This window comes from Odocoileus virginianus, chromosome 20 (genome assembly GCF_023699985.2).
Source record: "Odocoileus virginianus isolate 20LAN1187 ecotype Illinois chromosome 20, Ovbor_1.2, whole genome shotgun sequence".
In the NCBI taxonomy this organism is placed as follows: domain Eukaryota; kingdom Metazoa; phylum Chordata; class Mammalia; order Artiodactyla; family Cervidae; genus Odocoileus; species Odocoileus virginianus.
Genome location: NC_069693.1, coordinates 9,123,329 through 9,151,103, shown reverse-complemented (window position 1 = coordinate 9,151,103; position 27,775 = coordinate 9,123,329). Strand labels below are relative to the sequence as shown.

General features: G+C 56.3%; 1 protein-coding gene and 2 long non-coding RNA genes across 3 annotated transcripts; 1 reads left to right on the top strand and 2 right to left on the bottom strand.

Annotated features, from left to right (window-relative positions):
- The first annotated feature begins 7 nt into the window (after positions 1-7).
- CLPTM1 (CLPTM1 regulator of GABA type A receptor forward trafficking) lies at positions 8-27,291 on the top strand. Its single transcript, XM_020898232.2, has 14 exons — positions 8-116; positions 6,127-6,239; positions 11,970-12,093; positions 13,064-13,222; positions 15,614-15,731; positions 19,969-20,054; positions 20,804-20,924; positions 21,509-21,753; positions 22,467-22,560; positions 24,532-24,722; positions 24,998-25,093; positions 25,413-25,548; positions 26,176-26,343; positions 26,562-27,291. The coding sequence occupies exons 1-14, from the start codon at positions 45-47 to the stop codon at positions 26,849-26,851; spliced, it is 2,013 nt and encodes a 670-aa protein (XP_020753891.2). The 5' UTR covers positions 8-44; the 3' UTR covers positions 26,852-27,291.
- On the bottom strand, positions 17,852-19,971 carry LOC139029835 (uncharacterized). The gene is made up of 2 exons (XR_011482078.1): positions 18,925-19,971; positions 17,852-18,572 (listed from the first exon to the last, which is right to left on the bottom strand). It is a non-coding gene; the product is annotated as an uncharacterized lncRNA (long non-coding RNA).
- On the bottom strand, positions 22,557-24,591 carry LOC139029834 (uncharacterized). Its single transcript, XR_011482077.1, has 3 exons — positions 24,502-24,591; positions 23,308-23,454; positions 22,557-23,235 (listed from the first exon to the last, which is right to left on the bottom strand). It is a non-coding gene; the product is annotated as an uncharacterized lncRNA (long non-coding RNA).
- Positions 27,292-27,775: the final 484 nt, after the last annotated feature.

Below are 27,775 nucleotides of genomic sequence, written 5' to 3'. Positions count from 1 at the left end.
ACGGGGCGGTCCTGGCGGCGGGGGCGGGGACCCGGAGCGGGAAGATGGCGGCGGCGCAGGAGGCGGACGGGGCTGGCAGTGCCGTAGTGGCGGCCGGGGGAGGCAGCTCCGGTCAGGTACGGAGGCCGAGAGGGGCCTGAGGGGTTCTTCCCCACCCGGGGGGCCTCCCACGGGGCGTGTCCTGCCTCTTTTCACATAATCCTGTGCTCTGAGGGGTCCTTGCCCAGAGGGACCTTGAATACCGGGCCCAGGCGGGGCCGGGCAGCCTGGGAGGCCGGACAGTGCGGGGAGCGGGGCCCTGTAGCGCGCCGGGTCCCCTGCATACTCGCGCCGGGAGGCCACCAGGCTCACTGCTCGAGCCGAGGAGACAGGGGCGCGGAGGGGCGCAGACTTGTACCCAGGCTCCCTGGGTTCTCGACTCCGCGGTTCCAGGCTCCCGGATCGTTCCTAGAGTGGGCTGGCGTTCGCGGCATGCTCTAGGTGTGGGCAGTGATTGATTATTTTGGAGTTTTCTAACTCTGGGAAAGTCAGGTAATCATCGTGGTGAAAGGCATGCACTGTGGAGACCGACAGACCCATTTTACAGACAGGAATCCAAGGAACAGACTAAGGCGCTTACAGAAGGTCACCTAGGTTAGGTTTGGGATCTGTTCCCTGTAAAACTTACCGGCCGTTGCTGAAGCAGGGTGGTTGAGACTGAGATGGGTTTACTTTCAGCGTACATGAGTCCTATGGGGAAATTAATCCTGGCACTGATTCTTGACCCATTGCCACTTCAGCTAAACAGGCTGTAGAACATAGTAGTTAAGGCAGCCACCCTTCAGATGTTTAGGGAGCCGATGCAGTGACAGCGGAGGTTCTGTCGTCCCACCCACTGGGATGTCACTGACATGTGGGAGGCAGAACAGGGGAGAGGAGCACAGGTTGTGAGAAGAGAACAAATCTGAAGCTGACTCTGGGTGTGACCTTGGGCAAGTTCCTTTCCCCGCTTCATTTCTCCAGTGGTAAATGGAGGGGTTGGGCAGGAGGACCAGCCCTGTGAGAGCCCTGCTCTCTCTTCTCCTAGCCACGAGGGTGTCTCTAACCATGTCCCTTCATCAGTGGAGTGAGAGAGAAGACAGGAGTATAAAGAAGTATAATCCTGGAGTGACAAAGGTGGTGACCAAAAAAATCCATGTCAGGGACTGAGGGAGCCCAGAGGAGGGGCAAATAATATCACCTGGGGAGGACACTAGGGTGAGATTTGTATGACAGAGCCAACCTTCCTGGTCTGGATCTTTTCAGCATCTTCAACCGGGGCCTGGCCCCAAGAGTAGTCCTAGGAAATGTTTGTCCCTGTCTTCAGGGGCTTCCCAGTCTCACTGAAAGAAGGCCTTTCCCTCTCGTGAGTTTCTGTTGATTATTGCCTGGAGGGTGTTCAGAGAGACTCAGGCTCAGTTCGCCCTGATTGCCCTGAGCTTACAGAAACCCACCCCCACTCCACCCCCCGCAAGATCTCTTGTCCGACTTCCATCCAGAGTCTTTCAAGATTTATCCCTTTGCTTTCAGGATTAAATACAAATTCTCTGGCAGACCGAGGCGTAGCGTGATCTGCCTTTTTTCCCCTCAGACTCAACTAGGATTTCTCAGCTTCAGCACTGTTGACATTTGGGGTTGGACAGTTCTTCGTGGTAGGCGCTGTCCTGTGTGTTGTGTGATGTTTAGCAGCATCACTGGCCTCTACACGTTGTATGTCAGTAACACACACGTCCGTCCCCCGTTGTGACAACCAAAAACATCTCCAGGTGTTGCTAAATGTCCCCTGGAGGGAGTGGCAGCGGGGGGGGAGGCAAAATTGTCCGTGCCTGAGTCCCTGGACAAGCTCTTACTGTGAAGCTCTTACTGTGAAACGAGGCACACGCCTCGCTCTGTCTTCTCCTAGCCTTTGCACAGGTTTCTCCCGTCTTTACCTGACGGATCCTTATTAGTCCTGGATATCTCAGGTGTTCTCTCCCCGAGGAGCCTCTCTGACCCTCTCACACTGGGTCGGGGTTCCCACTGTCCCTGGGCTGCCTGGTGCCAGCCCTGTCCACCCTGGGTTGTCACTGTCTCCTCCTGTGGACTGGGAGCCCCTGGAGGGCGGAACGGGAACTGCCTGGGTCAGCGCTGTGTCCCCAGCACCGCCCCACTCAGGAGTGGGCACGGAGCAGGCGCTCGGCACCTGTGGGATGAATGGGTCTTGAGGCAGAGGCCAGGCTGAGGTGGAATCCCAGTGTGGATCCAGGCAGTCAGAGGATGTCCCGAGTTTCCCCGAGCCCCAGCCCCGTCTCAGGGCCTCCGCTGCTTCCTGGGGCCCTTCGTGGGTGCTCTGGGGATGGTGTGAGACTGGGCACGCGGGTCCCAGAGCCGGAACTATGTCTTAGTCACTGCTGTGCCCTCAGCCTCCGCTGCCGCCCTCGCCTGGCCCCTGGGCGGGCCCTTAGCGATCTCCTGCTCCAGCCAGCCTGCCCCTCCTTCAGCCAGGGCCTCAGACACCAGCCCACAGCTCTAATAATCATCTCTTCAGCTGATGTGGGTTGAGTCCCCACTGCCTGTTAGTCCCCATGCTGATACTGGGAATAGGCTGTGAACAAACAGAGGCTGTGCACTCTTGGAGCCCAAGTATTTGTTGAGGACTGGGGGGTGGGGTGGAGTCAGGGACAGGGACAGTGAATAAGAGAAATAAGAAAGTATATCCAGATAAGAACATATATAAGAAAAACATACAGCGGCCCAGGTGGTGGTAAGTGCCGTGGCCAGAACTAAAGCTGGGGAGGAACATAGGAAGTGAGGGTTAGGTAAGAGGGTTGTAACTTAAATACAGTGGTCTGGGAAGGGCTTTCTCAGGAGGTGATGTTTGAACAAGGATCTACCGGAGATAAGGGAGGGAGTCACACAGACAGTGGGGGAAAGCCCTTCAGGTGAAGAGAACAGCCAGTGCAAAGGCCCTGAGGCAGAATAGGCCTTGGGTGATGAGGGAACAGTGGGGAGGCCGACCTGTCTGGAGCAAGTGACAGGGGAGGCAGGTGAGAGCAGACAGGCATGGAGGATCGTGCCAGGCCCCAGAGGGCCACAGTGACCGCTTTGCCTTTACTGTGAGAGGAGTGGGAGCCGCGAGCAGGTTACCTTTTTACTAAGATGTAATTTAGACACCTGTGGTCAGTGTGGAATTCAGAAGCTTTCTGTACCTTTCTGCAGTTGTGCAATGCAGCCACTGCCCCAGTGTGGCCTGAGAATATTCCCAGCCTCTTAAGAATGCTCCCTGGTTCCCTTCTGCATGTTCTCTGCCCCAGCAGTGGTCCTTTTTTACGGCTCAGTAGCATTCCATTGTGCTGATCCGCACACGTCACTCATCAAAAGACTCGTTTGTGGGTTGCTTCTGGCTTTATGTGTAACACTGCTATGAACATTTGCATGTAAGCTTTTGTATGGACCCGTGTTCTGAATTCTCTTGGGCAGAGACCTCCGAGTGGGATTGCTGACTTGGTTGGCGGGGGCACACTTAGCTTTTAAATATCTGCCGGATTTTCCAAAGCAGCAGCTCTGTGTCCCCACCAGCAGCGTGCAGCTCTTCAGTTTCTCCACATCCTCACCAGCACTTGTGCTTGTCCCTCTTTCTGATTACAGCCATCCTAGTGATTTGGTTTCTCTTTGCATTTCCGTGGGAGGGTTTCCAGGCCAGCTTGTCCACCATCATGGGTAAGATAACAGACCTGGGAGCCAGCTGGGTGCTAAGGTGCTCGGTGTCTGACTCTTTGCAGCCCCAGGGCTCCTCTGTCCATGGGATTTTCCGGGAAAGAACACTAGAATGGGTTGCCATTTGCTACTCCAGGGGATCGTCCCAACCCCAGGATTGAACCTGTGTCTCTTGTGTCTCCTGCCCTGGCAGGTGGGTTTTTTACCACTAGCGTCACCTGGGAAGCCAGCCAGACATGGGTTCAAATCCTTGCCTGACTTCAGCCTTCCTTTTCTTGACCCGGAATCAGCTCAGACCTGCTGGAAAACCTTGCCCCCTTTCCCCAACCCCTACCCTGTGTTGCCAGGAGCAAGGCTAGCCCTGAACTCTGCACAATGCCTGTTTGACCTCGCCCACACCTTGACCAAGGCTTTGCCACACTTTTCTCTCCCTCAGATGCCCTTCACCCAAACGTCAAAGACAGCTTCTCAGGAGGCCTCCCCAACTACCCGGCCACCCCTTTGTCATCACCCCCTCTGCTTGTTTCCTCCGGAACACATCCCCGTTTACCATTGTTAATTATCCTGTTTACTTTTCTGCCGGCGTGCTTCCCTCTAGATCCCAAGCTCCGGGAGGGCAGGGCCCAGAGCTGTGTGGCCAGCACTGACCCCACCACCCAGCACCAAGCCTGGTGCTTGGGAGGTAACTTCTTTTGACATGTGAAGGAATCTTTTCTGCCCTAAATGTATGGTATTATCACAGCCTGGCCCTTGGTCAGAGAGGTGAAGTGTCAGTGAGGGGAAGCGACACGCCCAAGATCTCACAGCCGGGAACTGTGGGACCAGACTGCAGCCTGGGTCTCTTGGACTCCAGAGCCTCCACCTTTGACTCCAGTGCTGGGTGCTGCCCCCCACTTCTGGGAGGTGAAAGGAGAGCACTCTCTGGTGAAGGGGCCCGGAAATGACAAGTGATGCACTTAACAAACACTGGCCTCGGCTTTGTGGCTGCCTCATCTGGCTGTGGGGGCCTCTGTCTTCCGCTCTCGGGGGCATTTGCAGCTGACTGAAGGCAGAGGAGCAGGTTTGGGGCGGGAGGGAGAGAACTGGGGGCACCCATGAACAGGTAGACTTGAGCAGCTTGGGTGTTCAAGGCGGGCCTTTGAGGCAGCATTTGTTGATTCTCCAGGTGTTTATCGAGCCCCTGCTCTCTGCCAGCGCCGGGTGGGGCAGTGCTCCCGCCTAAAAGCGATCGTGACCATCCTGGTCCTGTTCTTAAAAGCTGGGGGGTGAAGGGACAGCTGTCGGGAGGGAATAGGGCAGGACAGGGGAGCCAGCAGGTGCAAAGAGGGGGGCAGGAAGAATTTCCCTATCTCAGGCCCTTCCACTCTGACATCATGACATTCTCTGCTTCTGAGCTTCTCTGTCTTTATTTCTTTTTTGAAAAACTTACTTAGTTTTGGTGGTGCCGGGTCTTGGGTTGCAACGCGCAGGCTTTCTCCAGTTGTGATGAGTAGGGGCTGCTCTTCAGTTGCGATGTGAGGGCATCTCACTGTAGTGGCCTCTCTTGTTGCGGAGCTCGAGCTCTAGGGCACTCAGGCTTTAGTTGCTCCTGGGCATGTGGCATCTTCCAGGATCAGGGATCGAACCGGTGTCCCTTGCATTGCAAGGCAGATTCTTAACCACTGGAACACCAGGGAAGCCCCTGAGCTTCTGTTTCTGAGTGAAGACTCTGTCTTCGGGCAGCCCTGCCTGACTCCCTGGCCTGCCCACACCCCTGTCATCCTGCCGTCATCCTTCCTGAGTGACCCAGACACGTGGTGGCTTAGGCTTCCCCAGCTTCGTTTGCTTGACTGCCAGGTGGAGATGTTGCTAGTTCCGGCCTCACAGGTGGTCTGAGCCATGTCCAGGTCATGCACGTCCACCTGTTTCACGCTCGAGTTGTGGTTGTGTTTCTCTGTGTGTCTCACTTGCTGGACCCAGAGCCCTTGGAGGGAGGGGGCCCCCCACAGGGCTGGCCACAGAGGAGGATCGTGACTTGTTTGCATAGGGAAGGACCTTTCCGATAAATGCCAGCCTTGCACAATCTGACACCTGCCGCATGACCCTTTCTGCACTGTCCCCGGTGGGCACCTCGAATCCTGGGAGCATGCTGGCCCCTGGGGCACTGGCCCGTCCTCGGAGTCAGACTGTCTCTCATGTTCACGTATCCACCTGCTGCTTCCCTCATTGCCTCCCCTGCGCCGGCTGACTGGTTGTAATTTAGGGCTTGGCTCTGGCGTCCCCTCCTCTAGGCCTGCTCCCTGACCCCCAGACTGGGCCTCGCGCCCCCTCTGTGCTCCGCCCTTGCTGGGCCTCAGCACGCGGTGGTGCCTACAACAGCCTTGGTGTGTCAGGATGCATCCTCCATCCTCACTCTGGCCTCTGTCCCCGCAGGTGACCAGCAATGGCAGCGTTGGGAGGGACCCGCCTGCAGAGACCCAGCCCCAGAACCCACCGCCCCAGCCAGCCCCCAACGCCTGGCAGGTCATCAAGGGTGTGCTGTTCAGGTGAGCAGATGCGGCTTTGGTGTTGTTCACTAACAAAAGGTCAAATAAGGAGAGCATAAAGAGGGAGTCCTCTGGCAGTCCAGTGGTTAGGACTCTGTGCTTCTGCTGCCAGGGGTGAGAGTTCAGTCCCTGGTCAGGGAACTAAGATCCCACAAGCCTCGTGGTACGACCAAACAAACAAAATTTTAAAAAAGAGGAAAGAATCACCGAGAATGACCATCATCACTGTACTGATGGAGACCCTTTCTGTTTTTTCATAATTCTGGAGGCTGAAGTCTTGAGATTGAGGTGTCAGGCTGTCTTGTTTCCTCTGAGGCCTCTCTCCTTGGCTCGTAGCTGGCGGTCTTCCTGTGCCTTCACCAGGGCTTTCCTCTGCCTGCATGTCTGTGTCCTAATCTGCCCTTCGTATGTGGGCAGCAGTTTTGTGGGATTAGGGTCCACCCTGAGTAATGACCTCACTCAGCCTTAATCACCTCTTCAAAGGCCCCGTCTGCCCATACTATCACTGAGATACTGAGGGTTAGGACTGCAACACGTGAATATGGGGTGGGGTGGGGTGGGGACACAATTCAGCCACAATATTTGCATTACATAAAATTTACCACTTTAACTTTTTTTTTTTCTGGCCGCACCACAAGGCACATGGGATCTTAGTTCCCTGACCAGGGATGGAACCCATGCTCCCTGCATTGGAAACCCAGAGTGGTAACCACTGGACTGCCAGGGAGGTCCCATTTAACTATCCTTACATGTACCATTCAGTGGCATTTGGTGTATTGACACTGTGGTGCAACCATCAGACCATCTATCTGCAGAACTTTGTCATCTTCCCCAAACTGAAACTCTGTGGGCTTCCCAGGTGTCTCAGTGGCATAGAATCCGCCTGCCAGTGCAGGAGATGCAAGAGACGTGGGTTTGTGGCTCAGACAGTAAAAGCAATGTAGGAGACCCAGGTTCGATCTCTGGGTTGGGAAGATCCCCCAGAGAAGGAAATGGCAACCCACTTCAGTACTCTTGCTTGGAAGATTCCATGGGTGGAGGAACCTCATAGGCTACAGTCCATGGGATTGCAAAGAGTCAGACACGACTGAGTGATTTCACTTTCACTTTCTTTTCCAGTAGTCTTGCCTGGAACATTTCTTCCCATGGAGGAGCCAGCGGGCTACAGTCCCTGGGGCCACAAAGAGTCGGACACGACTGAGCACACACACCCCCACTGAAACTCTGTACCCATTAAACACTGACTCCTCATTTCTCCCTCACCCGCTTCAGCCCCTAGCCGCCACCGTTCTACAGTACCTTCTGATTCTATGAATTTGACTGCTCTGGGTACCTCCTGGAGTCGTACAGGCCATCCTTTCGAAACTGGCTGGTGGGCATCCTTTTACCTGTGGATTCACGTGACCATTCCCAGGTGCCAGGAGGACAGGACCTGCCTTCTGGAAGCCCAACCTCTGACCAAGCCCTGGGGAGCCTCTGGAAGGGCGTGGGAGGTTGGGGGGGAGGAATCTCCCTGGGTGGGTTTCTTCATCCGTGGAGCCCCTCCCTTCTCTTCCCCATTCACTCCCTCCTGTCCCCTTGCCCCCATGTCCAGTAGCAACTCTATGGACCATAGCCTGCTAGGCTTCTCTGTCCATGGGATTTTCCAGGCAAGAGTACTGGAGTCGGTTGCCATTCCCTTCTCCAGGGAATCTTCCCAACCCAGGGATTGAACCCACGTCTCTTACATCTCCTGCATTGGCAGGCGGGTTCTTTACCACTAGTGCCAACTGGGAAGCCCAGTAAGGAGTTAGAATCTTCTTATATATCAGTTTCTTCTTTGCATGCTTCAGGCAGCTAGGAATAAGGATTATTTTTATCTTTCCCTTCATTTTTACATAAGAGGTAGCCTATTTTACACAGTTCTGCACCTTGGTTTTTCTCATTAACAATATACCTCAGAAACCTCTCCACATCAGTACATAAGAGAGCTTCCTTCAGATAGGCGTTCTTCATACAGACACCGTGTAGGCTTATTTCCTTCCTTAGAACCAGGCAGCACCAAGAAGCAGTCCCCATGGCTGCCCGGGGACCTTCTCCATCCGGAGTTCTTAGATGGGCTTCAGGCTTTGTGCTCAGGGGCCTGTGAACTCTCTGAAGCATCAAGCAGATTGTGAGAGTGGCCTTTTTGGGGAGGAGAGGGTAGAGTCCACGGGTTTCAGCGCCTCCTGCAACTATACCAGTGGTTACCTGGAGTTGGGGGTGGGATGGGAGGGCGATTTCATACGCTTTTTTATATACTTAGAGTTTTTCTGTGAATGTATTGATAGACTGCCTGCTTGAGGTGGGAGGGAAGTCTCTTATTGCTCACTCCAGTAAGTTGAGAAGCAGTAGGTGAGGCCAGCCCTGGTATCCTAGGGCAGGGCCTCCTAGTCTGGGAGGCGGGGGTGGTGGGCTGCATCTGAGAGGGCCCGCAATGAGCAGATGGTGCACACTGGAGGGAACTGGGGATCTGGAATCCTGCAGAAAGTTTGGTCCTGCCTGCCACGTCTTACACCCGGGGGCCCAGGAGCCCAGAGTGGGTGGGCCCCCTGCAGGCCACGCACTAAGTCAGGGCAGAGCTGCCTGTGGATGTCCTTGCTCCCACATTCTCTCTTGGCATATTTACTAAAATAAGAGCCTCTCTTGGAAGTGGAGGGGGTCCCTGGAGATCACCAGCGTCAGACCTTCCCCAACTGTGTGCATCGGGGACCTCCTGGGGCAGCAGCGGATGGCTCACCTGAGCCGTGGCCCCTGAGACACAGGGCTGTGTGCCTTGTACAGGCAGAGGCAAGTCCCTGAGCCTGATCCTGCCCTTCGGTGTGGTTTGGGGCTCAGCAGGGAGGTACCCACGCACACTAGAATTCCCTTGTAGTGTTTTTCACTATAGTTTAGAGTTTGTTGTATACCTTTTTTCATATGATGAAAGTAACGGTAATAGCTGACATATCTAAAGCATTTACTGTCGGTACCAGGCTCCATTCTAGATGATGTGTATATCGTGTGTGTGTGCATGTATATATCAATGCATCTAATGCTCGTAAGCAACCCCATGTGGTAGGTAGTACTGTTGTCCCCATTTTAACTGTGGAGGAAATGGAGGCCTGGAGAGGTTGAGTCCTGCCTGAGGTCGCACAGTCAGGAAGTAGCAGGGCTGGACTTTGACGCAGATACTGCAGCTTAGAGTCTGAGCACTTAACCTCACTGCTGCAGAGTTGAGCAACGTGGGGACCAGGGGTGCCCACGCTGTGTATCCACACATGGCTTAGAGTTGGCCTTCTGTGCTAGCGACTCCTCCATATTTGTGGTTCCACAGCCACAGGTTCAACCATCCATGGATTGTGTAGTACTATAGTATTTACTACTGAAAAAGATTCGTGTGTTCAAACGCTTGTTGTTCAAGGGGCACCTATATGGCTTTTCACACCTGTGATCAATAAGTCCTTGGCTCATTTAGTAATTACAGAGCTGCATGTATATGAGAGCCCTGAATTAACACAATAGAATTTTCCCTCTGTCTCATGTACTGTTCTGGACTTAGACAGACCACGGTTCTGCAGTGTTCTGCATCCCAAATTCCTTCCTGCTCTTTGTTCATTCCTGGAGTTTGCCTTTTATCCTCATGGCCTAAAACAGCTGCTGAGGATGCAGCCATCATGTCCACATTTCAGGAGGGAAGAAGAAATAAAGGAGGGATGCTCTTGTCTCTTTAAGATAACTTGAATAACATACTGTTTTTACATTTTACTGGCCAGGACTTCACCATGTGTCTACACCTAGCTGAAATGCTAGACTTGTAGTCTTTATTCCAGGTAGCCAAGAGGTCCAGTTAAAATTTAGGAGTTTTCTTTCTGATGGAGAAGGGGAAGATGAATATTGGGAGAAAACTAGCAGTTCGCTATAGTTTTATTGTGGGGTTTTTTATTTTGTTCATTAAAAAATATTCAAAAAGAAAAAAAAAAAATCAAAAAGCAAAGTGTAAAGAAGAAAATAAAAATCACCTAACGGTTGCCAGCATTCGTCATTACTATGTTGGTGGTGATCCTTTTGCTGCGTGGGCTTTTCTCTAGTTGCAGCGAGCCGGGGCTGCTGTTCATTGCAGTGCACAGGCTTTTCATTGTGATGGGTTCTCTTGTTGCAGAGCATGGGCTCTGGGGCTTGCTGGCTTTGGTAGTTGCGGTTCCTGGGCTTTAGAGCACAGGTTTATTAGTTGTGGCATACGGAGTTAGCTGTTCCTCGGCATGTGGGATCTTCCCAGACCAGAGATGGAACCAATGATTCCTGCATTGGCAGGCGGAGTCTTTACCACTGAACCACCAGGGAAGCCTCTGCACAGAGTGTTTTTAAAGACAGTATTGTGTTTTGAGGCATTTTGTGCTGTTTTTGCTTACCCCAGGTCTTCCCTATTCCCCCAAAGCAGGGGGTCTGTTTTAAAGTTGATTTGTGCTTTATGCCTGTCTCTGCTTTTATGATGGTATAAAGGTGCATAGCAGATTGTTGGGATTTTTTGTTTCTTTTTATTGCAGCAAAAAATGTATATAACATAAAATTTACCATTTTAACCATTTTTAGGGGTACAGTTCTATGGTGTTAAGTATATTCACATTACTGTGCAGCCATCATTGCCAAACTTCTCCAAAACTCTTTCATCTTCCCCATCTGAAACTGTCCCCATTAAACACCAACTTCCATTTCTCTTTCCTCCAGTTCAGATTTTCTGTGGGGTTTTTAAAGTATATTACACAATATGGATGGATAACTCTATATATTTTCCTTCCCCTTGCCTTTCTCTTTTAAAAGTGTATCCTGTAAATAACTCTGCTTCATTTTCAACTCAAAGATTGTATATTATGTTTATTCAATTTTGTAAATTGAGAAAATGATTCTAATATATTTATTTTAACTAAGAAAAAAGAATATGTGTACACAACTATACTTTAATAAAAATGAATAAAGAATATATATTTCATGTATTATGTATAAAAATTATATGTAAGAATATAGAGAATATATTGCTGTATTAAGACTTGTAATTATATATATAAGACTAGTGTGATGTTTTCTTACTATATATGTATATTTTTTTTTGGCCATGAAACGAGGCTTGTAGGGTCTTAGATCCCCTACCAGGGATTGAACCCACACCCTCAGCAGTGAAAGCACAGAGTCCTAACCACTGAACTGCCAGGGAATTCCCTACATAACTCCTCCAACTAGTTTTCAACAAGAAAGTTGGTCTGCGTAACCTAGCCCAATGTTACTAAAAATAGGGACTCACGATTCCTTACTATCTGCTCGTCCAGTTTTCAGTTGACTTGAAGCTCTGAGATGTTGCTCTTGCTAATGTCTGTGCCTCCAAAATGCTGGGATTCCGATTCCAGGGTTCTCACACTTTGGGATTCCAGGGGACTGGTACCCAGGGTTTCCTAGTTCTGAGGTTTCGAGGGTCTGAGTCCCTGCGGCCTGTGGCTACCAGACTCCCAGTGGGAGTCAGTGCCAGGGCCCCCACGCTGGCAGACACAAGCATCTGGGGTCTGTCTCTAGGCATGGCCTTTGGGGGCATCTGGTCTCCTCAGCAGCCCTGCAGCTGCCTTCTCAGGGACCCGCTCCTTGATCAGGCCCCCAGTCAGGCTCCAGGAGGTGCTGAGTCCGGTCAGGAGTAGCCACACTGGGAAGAAGAGGACTCACCATCTGCCCTGCTTGCCTCCTCAGGATCTTCATCATCTGGGCCATCAGCAGCTGGTTCCGCCGAGGGCCGGCCCCTCAGGACCAGGCAGGCCCCGGAGGAGCCCCTCGCGTCGCCAGCCGCAACCTGTTCCCCAAAGACACTTTAATGGTAACTGCTGTCTGGGAGGCCAGACCCGGGAGTGGAAGGGGTGGGGTAGGGAAGGGGAGTGACACGGGCAGTCAGGTCTGTGAACAGGTCTGGGGTCAAAAGACTCTGGGTTCATCTTCAGCCTATGAAACCTGAGTCACTCAAGTGACATTACGAGGAACAAAGAATTTCTTTGGGGTTTGGGCTGGTGTTCTCTCTGGGGAAGAGGGACATCATGCAGGAGCAGCAGGTGTTCTGACCTCAACAATCTTGGCTTCTCCCACGTTTGTGGTTCTCCAGAGCTCTGGGGTGCCAGATTTCTCTGAATTCTGGCCAGCGGGGTTACCGCTGTTGAGCTGGTCCTTATCAGGGGCCTTCCAGGTTCTGGAGAGAGAAGGCCACGGGGACGTGAGAAGGGAGGGGATTCCGTTGCCGCCTCTGCAGCGGCCCTGGGTTCTCAGTAGCCGGCCGACACTCCTGCACACCTTGACTGGGCTTTATCCATTGAAATTCTGATGAAGAAGCACAAGAGAGGCTGAGAGGGAACATAATGCAGGGGGGTTTGGATCCTTTCTAGCCCTAAATTCTAATTGGCAGACTGGGCATTGTTAAGATTCAAGGTTGATCCCTTGATTGGGAAGATTCCCCTGTAGAAGGAAATGGCAACCCACTCCAGTATACTTGCCTGGGAAATCCCATGGACAGAGGGGCCTGGTGGGCCACAGTCCCTGGAGTTGCAAAGAGTCGGACACGACTGAGCACACACGCCTTCCTTCTTAGACGTCATAGGCTCAGACCAGGACAGATGTGGTGGGGTATGAGGAAAGAGACTTATTCTAGCAGCTGCCACACTTTTCCCCACTAACCCTCCACACCCCAAATTGTTCATGTTACTGTGATGACAGCTACTCACCTGCTCTTTTATCTGTCAACCTTCAGAGGCTCCTATGAGCAGCCCTGGCTCACTCCCCTCCGCTTCCCCTCCCGACAGAACCTGCACGTGTACATCTCCGAGCACGAGCACTTTACAGACTTCAACGCCACCTCGGCGCTCTTCTGGGAGCAGCAAGACCTCGTGTACGGCGACTGGACTAGTGGCGAGAACTCAGATGGCTGCTACGAGCACTTTGCTGAGCTCGACATTCCACAGGTGGGGACGGCTTCTGGGGACGGCTCCACGGCTGCTCGGCCAGCACCCAGAGCGTTTCCTTGAACCAGCTCCCAGGCCTGCAGTCGGGAGTCTGGGTTCCAAGCCTGGCTCTGCCCTCAGTTCACATGCTGTTGAGCACAGGTTGACCCCAAGGTCTCTGGGCCTCGTTCCCTCCACTTCTCCAGGCAGATGGAGTTGGAATTGGCCTCCCACTTGCTTTCAGGGTTGTGATCTGTGGTTTAAACCAATGAAAGATGAGTAATCGTCCCTGGAGGTGTCCAGTCAGGCAGCCTGGTTTGAAAAATACAGTTAGTGTTGATTAAGTGCTCACTGCATACTGGGCACCAGACTAGGCTGACTGGGGGGTACCTCCCAAGGCAGTGGGAGCTTTTCTTTCCGTTTGACTAATGAGGAAGATTGGGTACAGAGAGGCCACAGCCAGGAACGGTTTTGAACTCAGGCTGTCTGACTGTGAACTCTACAACAGCCCCAGGTTCCGATCCCACCTCCTCCAGGAAGCTCTCCCTGACATCAGGCTCAGGCAGAGCCCTCTCTGGGCTCCCCCACCTAAGCCTTGCCAACTCTGGGTGGAGGGGGGAGGTGGTCACTAGCCAAATATGGATCTCTTTCCCCATGGGACTATGAACCCTGTGATGGTAAGGCTGGGACCATCTTGGTCACCGCTGTATCCCCAGCTCTGCTTGGCAGTGGACTGGGTGCGGAGTCCGTGACTGCTGAAGCATCAGTGAATGTGATGGCCCTGTGAATGTCGACATGTCTCTGGGGCTGCCCTCGTTCATGTCTTCCCATCAGGTGTCCTCAGCTTCCTGGGGAGGAGGGGGTGTGGGCACTGTGTCTGGCTCTGTCTTGGTCTGTCTGGTAGCTGGAGGCGATGGGGCGGATGCAGGCCTTCTGAGGCAGGTACGACAGCCCCGGCTGTGGGAGGGGCGACTCCCACGGAGACTTCACGTCCAGCCCCTTGACCCCTCCCCAAGATCCCAGGAGGGCTGCGGGGTAGGAAGCCAGGCAGTGGAGACTGCTCCCAAGGACTTGGAGCTCACCCTCCTTCCCAGCTTTGTGGCGGGAGGGTGTCCAAGTTGTCCCTGATGTTGATTTAGGGAGGTGACTGAGCAGCGATACAGAGAGGCCAGTGCCATTGGAAGAAGAATTTACTACATTTCCCAGGAGGAGGGGGCCCACCACACTGTGCAGGGCCATGTGCGAAAGTGCCGGGTTTGGGTAGGAGCACTTCGAAGGGGTAAGGGGAGGCCTTGGCTGAAACCTCTATTGAGATTTCCTCGGGACGGGCAGGCCAGGTGGGGAAACAGCTTAGGACTGGGCAGCTTGGTCACTGTGTAGGCTCCAGGCTGGAGCGGTGGTCTCTGGTTGTCTGATGCCTGCCCTGGGTGATTGAGTGCAGCCTGGGCTATGAGAGTTGGGTAAAGGGCTCGTTGTGGGTATGGACTTGGGCTTCTTGGTTTGCATTTTAAAGGTGTCTTCGAAGATAGGCGAATTGTTTATTATTTCCAGGAATCAGCTAGCCCTGGGAGGAGCAGTCTCTCTCCCGCCAGGTGTGAAAACAGCATAAAATATAAAAAACATAAAAAATAAAAAGAAATAAAAAACTTGGTTAGCACAGAGGTGGGCTTAAAAGACGGAAGTTGAGGACATAGTGCGGCCGAGTGACTCCCAGCTCCCCACTGAAGGTCAGACAGAGAGGCTCCAGCGAGGCCTTGGCCACCCACAGGCAGGCGGCCCCCTGCTTCAGTTTCCTCATCTGTGTTGGGGGGGAGGGTGGGCAGGTAGGGCGGGTGAGAAGAGCAGTGAAGGACCCAGGGAGGACACAGATGGTGAGAGTCAGGGTCCTGGGGGAGCCCGCAGACTGGGTTCGGATCCACTTACTCACTGCCTGTAGTCTCTCCACGTGAGCCTCAGTCACCACGTCTGGAAAAGGGGATAATAACATGCCCCACTGCCTCAGGTTTACGTTCTTTGTGTGGATGTGGACTCGCCGGATCGGGCAGTTGCCATTCGAAGTGCTCAGAGCAGGGTCTGACCTTCATTCTTACACCATTTAATGAATGCAGGCCCCTGATGTTTATTGAGTGCCTCCTCTGGGGTCGAGTGGCTGTGCCCAGCGACCTCGGGTACTCCTTACGGGCCTGCTGTGCCCTCCATGCTGACCGTCTGTGTCCTGTAAGTGGGCCCTGGGGCACAGCGAGGCCACACAGCTATTGCGTGCTGGAGCCCGGTTTTGGATTGGAGTCTAACTGCAGTGTCTGGCCCTCAACCCCTCAGCTACACTGCCCACCCTGAGCACTCAAAAATGGGAGTGGGGGTGGACATCACTAGAGGCTTCAGTTTCCTTGTCCCTGTGCACTCACCTTGCAGAGTGTCCAGCAGAATGGCTCCATCTACATCCACGTCTACTTCACCAAGAGTGGCTTCCACCCAGACCCTCGGCAAAAGGCGCTGTACCGCCGGCTCGCCACAGTCCACATGTCTCGGAGTAAGTTCCTGCCCGCCCTGGGGCCCGGCCACTGTGGACGGACTCGAATCCCACGTATCCTACTTGTCTCTGGACACCCATGGACAGGCAGGAGAAGAATCTGCTGAGAGCAGGTGGAGAAAGAGCCTTTGGAGGGGGAGGAGTTGGTGTTCGCAGAAGGGGAGGGCGGGGCCAGCGGTGCACAGTGCCGGGCCTGGTAGACCAGAGGGTCCAGAGTAGTCTGTGGGTAAATGCTAGCTGAATTGAATGAGCAGAGGGAAACCGGAAGGCCCTTGGCCATCAGTTTCATCCAGTGTGATCTCCGATCATCCACGTCAGCTGCTCCTGGAATGAGTGCTGCACTGTGGGCATCTGGGGCCTCCCTTGGGGTCGGGCGAGCCTTCTGGGCTGCGGGTTTGGGCACATCCTACTTGGCTGTACTCTGAGCCTCTGTCCCCCCGCACCCACGAACACATACCTCTGAGCGGGGCCTCTCTTGATGAGGCAGGCTGGTGGGGGCCATGTCACCAGACTGGCCCCACTCTCAGCCTTGCTGGCTGTCCGCCTAGTGCCGGGTGCACCCCCCGAGAATCTTGATCTGGTGAGCAAACCCCAGGACAGCCAGTGACCCGAAGAAGCCCCAGGTCAGAACTGTGGCCATTTACACAGCCTTGTACTGAAACTGAGCTTCTCTCTGCCCAGGGCCTCTTAAAATTTTTTTTGTTTTAAATCTCTTGTTATGAGCACATGGTTTAAAACTCAAGTAAATTCAACCAGACAGCAAAACTCATCTGTCTCCTGCCCACCCCTTCTCAGGTTCCCCCAGTTTCCACTCCCCACTGGCAGCTGCTTTAGCGGTTTCTGCTCCTTAATCTCCAAGGCTCCCAGTAACAAGGCGATGCTGCAGTTTTTGGGGTTTTCTGTTCTAGACATTGTCTCTTGACTTCCTACTCTGGAAGAGGAAATCTCAACTCAGGAACATAATTTGATTAGATTCAAATTCAACATTCAAATGATCTTGAGTTTGTGGCTCTTCCTCTCGTCTAAACCACACAGTGTATGTGTTTATTTTCCCCTTCCTATTCTAACTTCTTTTCCATGAGGTTAATAATTATTGGCATTTTTTCATCTGCTCTTTTGTCCTTGAGTCCACTGTCTTCTAATGGGCAGGCAGGGGACTCTCTCAACACACTTGAGTTTCAGCAGATCTAGAGAACAGACCCCCTGCCTCCCACCCCCCCAAAGCCCCCATCCCCTTCATGTAAATGCTGTGTGCCACACCTCGCTTTGATTCTGTTGTGCCTGTGGACTTAGTTAAGATCCCTCCAGCTGTTTTGTGTGGGACAGCGACAAATGCACTTTAATTTTCGTGGTTAAGTCTTTCCCTACTTCTTTGGGTATAAAAATAACCCAAAGGATGAGAATATTTTTGTGATCATCTACACGAATGAAACAAAAAACTAGTGACTGTCAGTTCTCATGGCTGAGTCGGAAAAGTCCCTGGGGTGTGCTGAGCACTGTTCTAACTAAGCAGGTGTGTCTGTGGACCATGTTCTGCAGGGTGTTCTACCCGGCTGGCTGGCAGGCTTCAGTGGAGTGCATCCTCGAAGATGTGGGCTGAGGGGATGTGGTCTGCAGCCTCCCCCCCCCCCCAAAAAAAAGGTGTCCCTGCAAGTCTAGGTCACACGTGCCTGATGCCTGAGAGGTTACCTTGAACGTGACCCAGGTGGGCAGCTGCCCACCTGTCCAGTTATCCCCCATCAGCCCTACTCAGTGCCAGCATCCTTTGTGGTTTCGCCTTTGGTGAATGTGATCTGTGTCACTGTGTGGCCAGGTCATGTTCATGGTCAGTGTGACAGATACTGGCGTGCTCTGCAAAATAGAATCTGCAGCCTGTGAACCTGAGAAACCACCGGGGTCACCCAGGCTTTTCTCACAGCTGGGCCCTCTTAGAGCAGGGGCTTGGAGGGACATGCCAGCCCACTCCAGGGCATAGAACAAGACTGTGGGATCAGAAAAGCTCCCTCCCCAAAGGACCAGCAATCAGGACTCTAGCAGAGTGCTGTCCCATAGAGATACAGTGCCTGCCACAGAGGTCATTTTATGTTATCTAGTGCCCATGTTAAAAAAAGATGAAAAAATGATTGTTAGTAATAATTTTATTGAGGTCAGTGTGTTGTCATTTCAGCATGTGATCAGTATAAGAAATTAACAGGATGTTTTAGTCTTCTTTTTTCCTGCGCTCCGTTTCAAAGTCCAGTGTGTGTTATGCTCTCATAACACATCTCCATTTCAGCGAGCCCCATTGTTGGTGCTCAGGGTGTAGTTCTAGAAGCTTTAACTCCTAAAAAGCGGAGCTCCTTTCACCCTTTGAAAGCCAGTTCCATCTCATATCATAATCCCATCTGATGCCACCAAATTGCAGAACATTCTCCACCTGAGTGTAGAAGCCGCTCTCCTCTGGGGCTGGTCCCTCCCTTCCCCGGACAGCCTCCCTCCCCCAGGTGTGGAGATCAGTGGAGCATGTCCCCCTGGATTCATTCTCCAAGTTGTCCACCCTTGGCTGTTTCCTGCTTTCCCCCAACAAGTGGGGCCTGGGTCTCAAATGCCTTCCCCATTAGTAATAATAGAAGTGCTGGGATGATATTTATGGGGACGATAGGAGCAGCTGTTCCTGGACTGAGACCCTCGGTCAATTGCCACAAAAAGAGTTTTTGAGCGTGAGCTTGTCCATAGTCTCCAGAAGCCCCAGTTCTGAGTGGGTGGGAGGAATCTGGCCCCCGTGGTGTGTGTCAGTGTGACTATGCCGGGATGCTCCGCTTGGCTGGGCTCTGTAGAGCAGAGAGCCCTCTCCCAGTGCTCCTGCCCAGAAAAGGTGAGGCTTTTATCCCCATTGTCAAGAGCGGGGACCGAGGCCCAAGGAGGTGACATAGCTTACCAATGGCCTCTAGCTCGTGGGAGACAGAGCCAGGGTGTGACCCCAAGGGCCCCCTCTCTTGGCTAGCTCCCTCTCCCAATTCCCCATCTCTCCCTAGCCCCTGAGGGCAGGATGAAGTCTCAGACGGGCCGTATGAGGTCCCAGCATAAGGAGGAGCTGAACAGTTACCCAGCTGGGGTGGAGGCGGGGCGACAGAGTGTAAACAAGCGGCAGCCCTGTCTGTCTGGCGTGTTTTGGCAGGGTTGGGGGCAGGGTGGCAGGGAGCCCATGGCTGACCTGGCATCCGCAGGAGGAAGTGAGGTCCATTCCTGCCCAGGGACTCAGCCCCACAGTACTTTCCATGTTGGTGGCGCTCGGCCTTCTCCAGCGCTGTCGTGCCCACCTGTTTACATCTGTCAATCCCGCTGCTCGTCACCATGGGCCCAGCCTAGAGTGGGGGATATACCAGGGCCCAGGAGGGCCGAACCCCACCTGCAGTTCGTAGACTGGTTGAGGGGACAGACAGCAGACAAGTAAACCAGTGCACAGGTGACAAGTGGGTGGTGATGGGCTGTTGTGAAGGAAACAGAAATGGCAAGGAGCAGGCCTAGGCAGCCTCCTTCAGTGCAGGGGGGCAGAGGGCCACATAACCAGGGGCTGGAAGAGGGAGAAGGAGCCAGCCAGGAAGATTCGCACCCTGCTGGGTCCCTGCCAGGGAGACACAGCCGCTCATCCAAAGGCCCAGGAGCAGCGCATCTGCGGAGAAGGCAGTGGGGTGGGCTGAGGCAAGGGGGCCGTGGTGAGCCTCTCAGGGGCCTTGCCCGGGGCAGTGGGAGCCCTCTAGGGTTCTGAGGCAGAAGGATGATGCAATTGGATACTTGGTTACAAAGAATCTGGCTTTTCTGGGCAGAGGGCATCTTAGGGGGCAAGAGTGGGCACTGGGAGGCCAGCACTGAGGTGACTCTGGTCACCCGGAGGGGGTACTGCGGCTGGTGCAGAGGGGGGCCCAGAGGGGAGGCAGGAGTCAGGTGTTTGGCATGTGCTGGAGGACATATCCATCCAGGGTGGGCTGATGGAACAGATGTGGCAAATTGTGGAGAGGGAAGACTGGGGACAGTTTGGTGGATGCTACTGTGGCCGTAGAGATGGGGACCCCGAGGCTAGGCAAGATGTGGAAGGCAGTACAGGCTCTCTGTTGCTGCTATTGTCCGGTGGCGGGTGGAAGAGTGGGGACCGGGAGCCAGGTGAGCAGCCGTCGGTGGGCGGGGGTCTGGGGCCTGGGTCCCATGAGTGCCAGCCCATCTCAACATCCACCCCTTTTCCTGGCCTCCCTGCCTGCAGTGATCAACAAATACAAGCGCCGACGGTTTCAGAAAACCAAGAACCTGTTGACAGGAGAGACAGAAGCTGACCCAGAAATGATCAAGGTAAACACAAGCAGAGCCATCGGGTCCTGGGGCCGCCGTCCAGACCTGGGTTCCCAGCTTAGCAGGCCTCCCAGGGGAGTCATCTCCTGCACCACCCCTGAGCTACTGGGGGAGCCTTTATGTCTCTGAGCCTCAGTTTCCCTCACTGTAAGCAGAGTCAGGATGTAGTTAGCTCTCAGGGAGTTGAGGGGTGCTCCAGATGCGGTTCCAGCCAACCTCTGGCAGTGGCGGGGCGGGTGCTCTGCACACTGTACACAGACCCACCCAGAAGCCTCTCACCAGCCCGTTGGGTGGGTCCCGGCACAGGCAGACTTGCCTGAGGTGTCACAGCCAGGAGATGGCAGGGTTGGGATTCATACCCAAGTTGCCGGGCCCGGGGTCGGCCTGGCACAGAGGAGGTACTGGCTGATACTGTGGCTCTGGAAAGAACACTCCCCATCAGTCCAGGGATGTGAGCCTCTTGTGGCCCCAAAAGTTTCCCTCTCCACAAGGTGGTTCCAGGTGGGAGGATGGTCCCTGAGTACAGAGACTGCACTCCACAGCCTGGTACGCCATCCCATCCAGGTGGGCAGACCTGAGTGTTCTGCTCCAGCAGGTGGCTGGGGACAGCCAGGGCAGTGGGGTCTAGAGGCTGGCCAGTGGCCAGTGATCGCTGTGGTGGTTGCTCTTTTGCCGTCGAAATGGTCATGGGAGTCCTCCGGAGGAAGCGAGCAGCTGCCTCTGAGGCCCCCCAACCCGTCTTCCCTCAGAGGGCTGAGGACTACGGGCCTGTGGAGGTGATCTCCCACTGGCACCCCAACATCACCATCAACATCGTGGACGATCACACGCCATGGGTGAAGGGCAGCGTGCCGCCTCCCCTGGACCAGTGTGAGTCCTGCCCCACTCAGGCTCCTGACGGGCCATTTCCTCATCTGGCCCCATCCCCCGACCCCTCTACTCCTGTCATCTCCAACTAGGTGTCCCCCCTCCCAAGCTTCCCGCCCCACCCTCTAGACACACCCCTTTCTCTCCCTCCCGCACCTCCTCGTGACCCCAGTGCTGACCACCGTGTGCCCAAACCGGTCTCGTCTGGCCCACGAGCTTTCTTCAGAAGGTGTGCACTGTTGCCACCCTTGGAAATGGAGGCAGCATCACTTACGAAGCCAGATTTCTGACTCTTTTACAAAATCCTGACACGCAGTGGCCCTCGGGGCAGCTGGAATCTGGAGCTGAGCTGCACCTGTCCCTCCAGCCGGGGCCTGCCCAGGCTGCCCTTAGCCTCCTCTCCCCGAGGTCGTGCAGTCTTTCAATTCCTTGGTACAGCCCAGAAATGTCCCCTGTCCTCCAGTCTCTGTCGGGGGGGGGTCCCATTGGGTCCCCTTTGTCCTCAGAGGCCATAATCACCGCACCCCTGTGGGTTCCTGTGGCCTCTGGCGCAGGCTGAATGATGCCCCCACCCCTCGTGCCTACAGATGTGAAGTTCGACGCCGTGAGCGGTGACTACTACCCCATCATCTACTTCAACGACTACTGGAACCTGCAGAAGGACTACTACCCCATCAACGAGAGCCTGGCCAGCCTGCCGCTTCGTGTCTCCTTCTGCCCGCTGTCGCTCTGGCGCTGGCAGCTCTACGCCGCCCAGAGCGCCAAGTCGCCATGGAACTTCCTGGGTGACGAGCTGTATGAGCAGTCAGACGAGGAGCAGGACTCGGTGAAGGTGCAGCAGCGGGTGGGGCCTTCCCGGGCTGCAGGAGGGGAAGGGGAAGTGGACCGCGCTGCTGGCCTGGGGGCTGCTGGCCGGTGCTCTCCTGCCCACAGTTTCACAACCTCCCAGGGCCCCTCCCCCTGAGGGGCAGGAAGCAGGCACTCGGCCTCTGGCCCTGGCTGATGCTGGGGGTCCTGCCTCTGCGGCTTCCCTGGCTGTCCTTGCCATGGCTTTTCTGTTTGCCGGGCCGGCCCTCTGGGTCTAGACCTGCCCCTTCTGCCCCATGGCCTGCCGCCTGGCCTTTGGGCTCCCGACTCGAGGTCTCTGCTCACTCTCCCTGTGTCCTTGAGCAGCATCCTTCTCTGCCCGCCTCTGGCATGTTGGGTCTTGGCCGCGCTTGCCTGGGGCCGTCTCTGGTGTTGGGTTTCTGTCCCTCGCTCCGACTGTCCCTGCATATCTCTCAGTTATTACTCTGCCTGCCCCCATCGCTGTCCCCCCACCTCTCCTCTGTCCCCGTTTTCCCCCCCCTCACCCACCCACTCTGTGCCCATCTGCCCATTTCTGACCTGCTCTCCTGGAAGCCCCGGGGTCAGGTCTGTGGGAATATCATCAGGCTCTTTCGGGGCCAGAGGAAGGAGAGGCGGGCCGGCTAACAAGGAGTCGCGGCGGTCAGCCTCGCCCGGGGCCTGGCGGTGTTCACGGCCATCTCCCCACCCCTGCCCCAGGTTGCCCTCCTGGAGACCAACCCCTACCTGCTGGCGCTCACCATCATTGTGTCCATCGTCCACAGTGTCTTTGAGTTCCTGGCCTTCAAGAATGGTAGGGGTGGGCCCCAGGGCCCTGTGAGAGGCCATGGGGGACTGGGGGCACTGGGGTGCGTGTGGGAGGGTAGGGTGCACTCACTCCCTCTTCGTCTCGGGCCCTCTCCCCGCGTGGGGCCCGCCAGCCCCACTCTCTAGAGGCCTAGGGAGCGGCCACCAACTCCCAGCCCAGAAACTCCCGGCCGGCCGCCGGGTGTGGCGCAGGGGGAGGGGCAGGCCTGCTGTTCTGGCAGAGGTCTGGTCGGCACCTCCAGGAAGCAGGGCCGGGGAACTCCAAGGCTGGGAGCAGGGAAGCCCCACAGCTGCTCCCACCGCCCTGCCCGGCAGGCTGCCCGTTGGGGGAGACCCCTCGGGGGTAGCGGACAGGGCCCACCTGAGTGGGAAGGTGACAGCCGTGTCCCCAAAGGGCTCCAAGGTGCTAGAGGCCAACAGGGGTGATGGCCAGTGTTTGAGGGGCCCTGGCCACCTGCCAGGCACTGTGCGGGCACTCTCGCCAGTGAGCCTATGGAAGCCCCGCAGCCAGAGCCCGGAGGCAGCGTCATTACCCCACGTTTATGGATCAGAGAGGTTGGTTACTTGCCCACAGTCACACAGCTCCCAAGCAGCCCAGCCAGGACTTGGATCCGGGAGCCCGCTCCAGCTCCTGCTTCATACTCCTGGCCCTCTGCAGCTTCTGAAAGTGGCAGTAGTAATGAGCACTATTATCATCATTATTATTAAGAGGGTATGGATGTGATTGAGTTACCTTCTGGAAAACTGTACCATCAAAACCCAACAGTAAGTAGTGCTGACCCAGCAGGGAGGAGTCTGTTAGCCGAGGTGGGTGCCAGTTCAGGCACCAGCTTGCGGACGCTCCTGACTGCGAGCAGGGTCCCTCGGGGTCCCGCTTTCCCTAAGCAGGAAGGAAGGCATAGGGGAGGTAGTCGCTTGCCCAGGGTCACAGAGCAAGTGTGTGGGCCCTGGGCCAGCTGGCTTTACACCCCGTGCTTGCTGCCTCTGGTCTGAAGCAGAACTCAAATCCACGCACCCCCGCTAGAAAGAACCCCGTCTTCAGATGCGTTCTTCCTAGTTAGCATCAGGTGGGGGAGGTCCTGTGAGGGTCCCCTTCAGATCTCAGGGTCTGATGGTCTAACAAGAGAGGGATGAGCCTGCTGAGTGTGTTGCGGCTCTGGTCAGAATCAGAGCCAGGTGGGCAGCCAGCACTCAGGCCGTGCCCGTGTGACCGCGGGCCTGGCTTCTCCCCCAGAAGACCAGCATCATGCTGAGTCGGCCTCCTCTGGTGGCAGAGGCTGGGTGCGCAGCCCAGCAGGGTCCCACAGTGCTGTGGTCCACGGGGAGACCAGGGCCAGCAGGGGGGCTGAGCTGGGCCCCACAGAGGGTGACGACGGTCCGGGGCGGGGTGGGAACACAGGAAGGAGCTTCTGTTGGAGAGCAGAGCCCATGGTCCTTGTGCACGCCCGGAGTGTGGGTGCCGGCCAGTTCCTTCAAGGGTTTGGGGCCTTGGGCCGAAAGAGTACTCGTGCTGGATCTTCCCACCCAGCGGAGGCACCACAGCACCAGGGTGGACAGCTCAGGTCTGTGTCACACAGACCCGGCTTCCGTGTAGATTCTGCCAGGCCAGGCTGTGCAACCTTAGGGATGCCGTAGCCCTGAGCGGCCCTCAGCACTGAGTGCGTGAGGAGCCCCGCAGCATGGCCGCTGTTGTCACCATCACTGCCCGTCTAGGGACTGACCCTGGTGCAGGGGTGGGGGGTGTCCAGCAGGAGGACTGCAGAGATCCTGCCTGCCTGGGGCTTTGGCGGCACCCACGGAGCTGACTCTCCAGGGAAACGGGAGTCGTGTGCCCCCTTCCCCTGGGCAGACCCACTGCCGTCCCGGGAGTCTGAGGAGGTCGGGGCTTGAGGGAGCTGCAGGAGGGCCCAGGGGACTCCTCACCTACCGGCTGCCCCCCTCCCCTTCCCGTGCACAGATATCCAGTTCTGGAACAGTCGGCAGTCTCTGGAGGGCCTGTCCGTGCGCTCTGTCTTCTTCGGCGTCTTCCAGTCCTTCGTGGTCCTGCTCTACATCCTGGACAACGAGACCAACTTCGTGGTCCAGGTCAGCGTCTTCATTGGGGTCCTCATCGACCTCTGGAAGATCACCAAGGTCATGGATGTCCGGGTAAGCCGGGCCACCGCGCCGCAGCGGGAGCCCCCGGAGGTTGGGAGCGGGGTCGCACAGCCCAGCCAGACCCTGGAGCTGGCCCCGGGGGATTCCCAGTGCCTGCCGCACTCCCGAGACCAAGGGGATTTTCGCACCAGGGGATTTTTCGGGTCACACATGGGGCAGGGGAACTGGGAGCAATGGGGGAAGGTCAGGGGCTGGAACTGGCTCGGGGATGGGGGAGGGCGGGAGCCCGCATGGTGGCTGACCGCAGCCTCCCTCCTTGTCTGCAGCTGGACCGGGAACACAAGGTGGCAGGACTCTTTCCCCGCCCGACCTTTAAGGACAAGTCCACATACGTTGAGTCCTCAACCAAAGTGTATGATGATGTGAGTGTCCCCCTTCCCAGTGGGCCCCAGGGAGGCTCTCCAGGTACCCGCTCGCTCCTGGGGGTCCCGGCTCTGGGCAGTGGTTGGGGGGCTGGGATGTCTGTCAGCTGACAGCCCCTTGCTTTAGGGCTTGTGTCATTCCCTCCAGTGTCCTCTGTCTGCCACATCAACTTCCTGACTGAGTCCAGAGTTCCCAGGGCCACCTGGAAATTCCCCCGGGCTGGCCTGCCAAACCAGGTGTGGGTGGGTGGGGGTGAGGAGCCAGGGTGCCAGGTGGGGCCCGAGGAGCCACGTCCCAGCCCCACCCTGTGCCCTGCAGATGGCGTTCCGATACCTGTCCTGGATCCTCTTTCCACTGCTGGGCTGCTACGCCGTCTACAGCCTCCTATACCTGGAGCACAAGGGCTGGTACTCCTGGGTGCTCAGCATGCTCTACGGCTTCCTGCTGACCTTCGGTGAGCAGGCCCTGGGCGCATAGCCCCCATGGTGTCCGGGCAGGTATCCAGCCACGGCTCTCAACCCCGTGCTGGGGCCTCGACAGTGAGCGAATCGGCCTGGCCCTGCCCTCTCCACAACTTGAGGTCTAGTGTGGGAGACTGACCCATCCCCAGACACGGACACTTTGGGGTGGTCAGGGATGGCACATGGGCAGCCTCAAAGTGCTGCCCAGTCTGATCTAGGGGTCAGGAAGGGATTCCAGGAAGCTCTGGACAGTGCATCTCGGTCATCCCCAGGGGAACCAACAGAGTGAACAGGCAGACAAGGGAGTGACCGCAGGTGATGAGTGGTATGAAGGGGTCAGAGTGAAGGGATGCTGAAGCTGGTAGGGGGACCTCTCTGAGGAGATGACATGTAAACTAAGGCCTGAAAGATGCCTAGGAGGGAACCATGCAAAGATCTGGTGACAGCGGGCAGAGCAAGTGCAAAGGCCCTGAGGTAGGATGTGCCGGGCTGTTGGAAGTGGCAAGGCCAGTGTGGCTGGAGCAGAGTGAGGAAGGGACAGAAGCCAGAAACGCAGTCAGGGGTGGAGGGTCAGGATGCCCCTTGCTCTGCTCACGGGTGTCCCTTCCTCACCCCCACAGGCTTCATCACCATGACACCCCAGCTCTTCATCAACTACAAGCTCAAGTCTGTGGCCCACCTGCCCTGGCGCATGCTCACCTATAAGGCCCTCAACACCTTCATCGATGACCTGTTTGCCTTTGTCATCAAGATGCCTGTCATGTACCGGATCGGCTGCCTGCGGGACGGTGAGGCCCGGTGGGTGGGTGGGTGGGCCAGCCAGCCGCCCGCCCACAGGCTCTCACCAGAACTGGGCATGGGTGGGGCCTGGTCTGAGGGAGGGGCCCTGGCCTGGGGGCTCAGCCCACTCTGAGCAGGACCACCCCTCCACCCCCCCACATGCTGGGGGGCCGGGTGGGCCCTGCCTCTGTCCCTCACACTACCCCCTCCCCACCCCTCCCCCCAGATGTGGTCTTCTTCATCTACCTCTACCAACGGTGGATCTACCGCGTCGACCCCACGCGGGTGAACGAGTTTGGCATGAGCGGCGAGGCCCCAACAGCAGCTGCCCCTGTGGCCGAGGCCCTGCCAGCAGCAGGGGCCCTCTCACCTGCCCCCAGCCCTGCCACGACCACTGAGGCCGCCGGGGAGGAGGCCTCTACACCCCCGCCCTCCCAGGCCCCCGAGGGGCCCAGCTCTGCCAGCGAGCCCCAGGAAGCCCCTCCAAAGCCAGCAGAGGACAAAAAAAGGGATTAGTCGCTCCTGGTCCTCCTCCACCCAGACTCCTGGTGACCACCACCCCGCTGCCCTGGCCCCTCGCCACCCCATCCCCGTTGCCCTTTCCCTGGACAGATCGGGCCGGGGTGGCGGGAGGCCCCCACGGCCGGGGCCCAGCGTGTGGCATGGGGGCTGGGGCAGGCCAGGGCCCGTCATTTGTGGAGGCGCCGTCCGTCTGTCTGTTCCTCTGTGTTTCTAGCCATCACGCCCTGCCAGCCCAGCACCATTGGGAATCATGGTGAAGCCGACGTGGCACTGCTGAGGGGGGGCCAGGCGGGGGAGGGGCCGGGACCCCACGGAGGGACGCCCACGGCCGTCGTCATCTTGTCTCTCCATCCCCCACCGAGCCCTATCCTCCCAGACCGCCGCCCTTTAACACAGTCTGGATTTAATAAATTCATATGGGTGTTTAACTTAAACTCAGCAGAGCCCCCACCTCGTGCCTTCCTTCCTCTGCCACCCCAGGGAGCAGGTGTGGGCGGCTCTCCCGAGCATACACAGGGCCGCTCTAGGCCAGGCCCCTTTCTCATCCTTCTCTCCCTCCCAGAGGGTTCCAGAACTTTCCCGTCTCACAGATGGGGAAGCTGCCTGTCGTGACCGCACCGCACCAGCACTCTTAGCCACAAAGCTGTGTCAAAGCCTCACCTATGCCCGCTGACTATCTCCTGGCCTCAGGCGGCCTGGCAGGGCAGGAGGGCGAATCTGCCGCTTCGAGAGCTGAGTCAGCCTCCCTTGGTCCATAGCCCTGGGACCCTGGCTGCCCAACCTTGCTTCTGGGCTTAAGAGCTTGTCTCCAGGGGGACCCCAAGGGTGAATCCCAGCTCAGAATGGTGCCAGGCTGTGGCATCCATAACTGTTGGGGTGCCGTCAGCACCCTCAGGGCTGCCAGTGCCAAGGACCCAG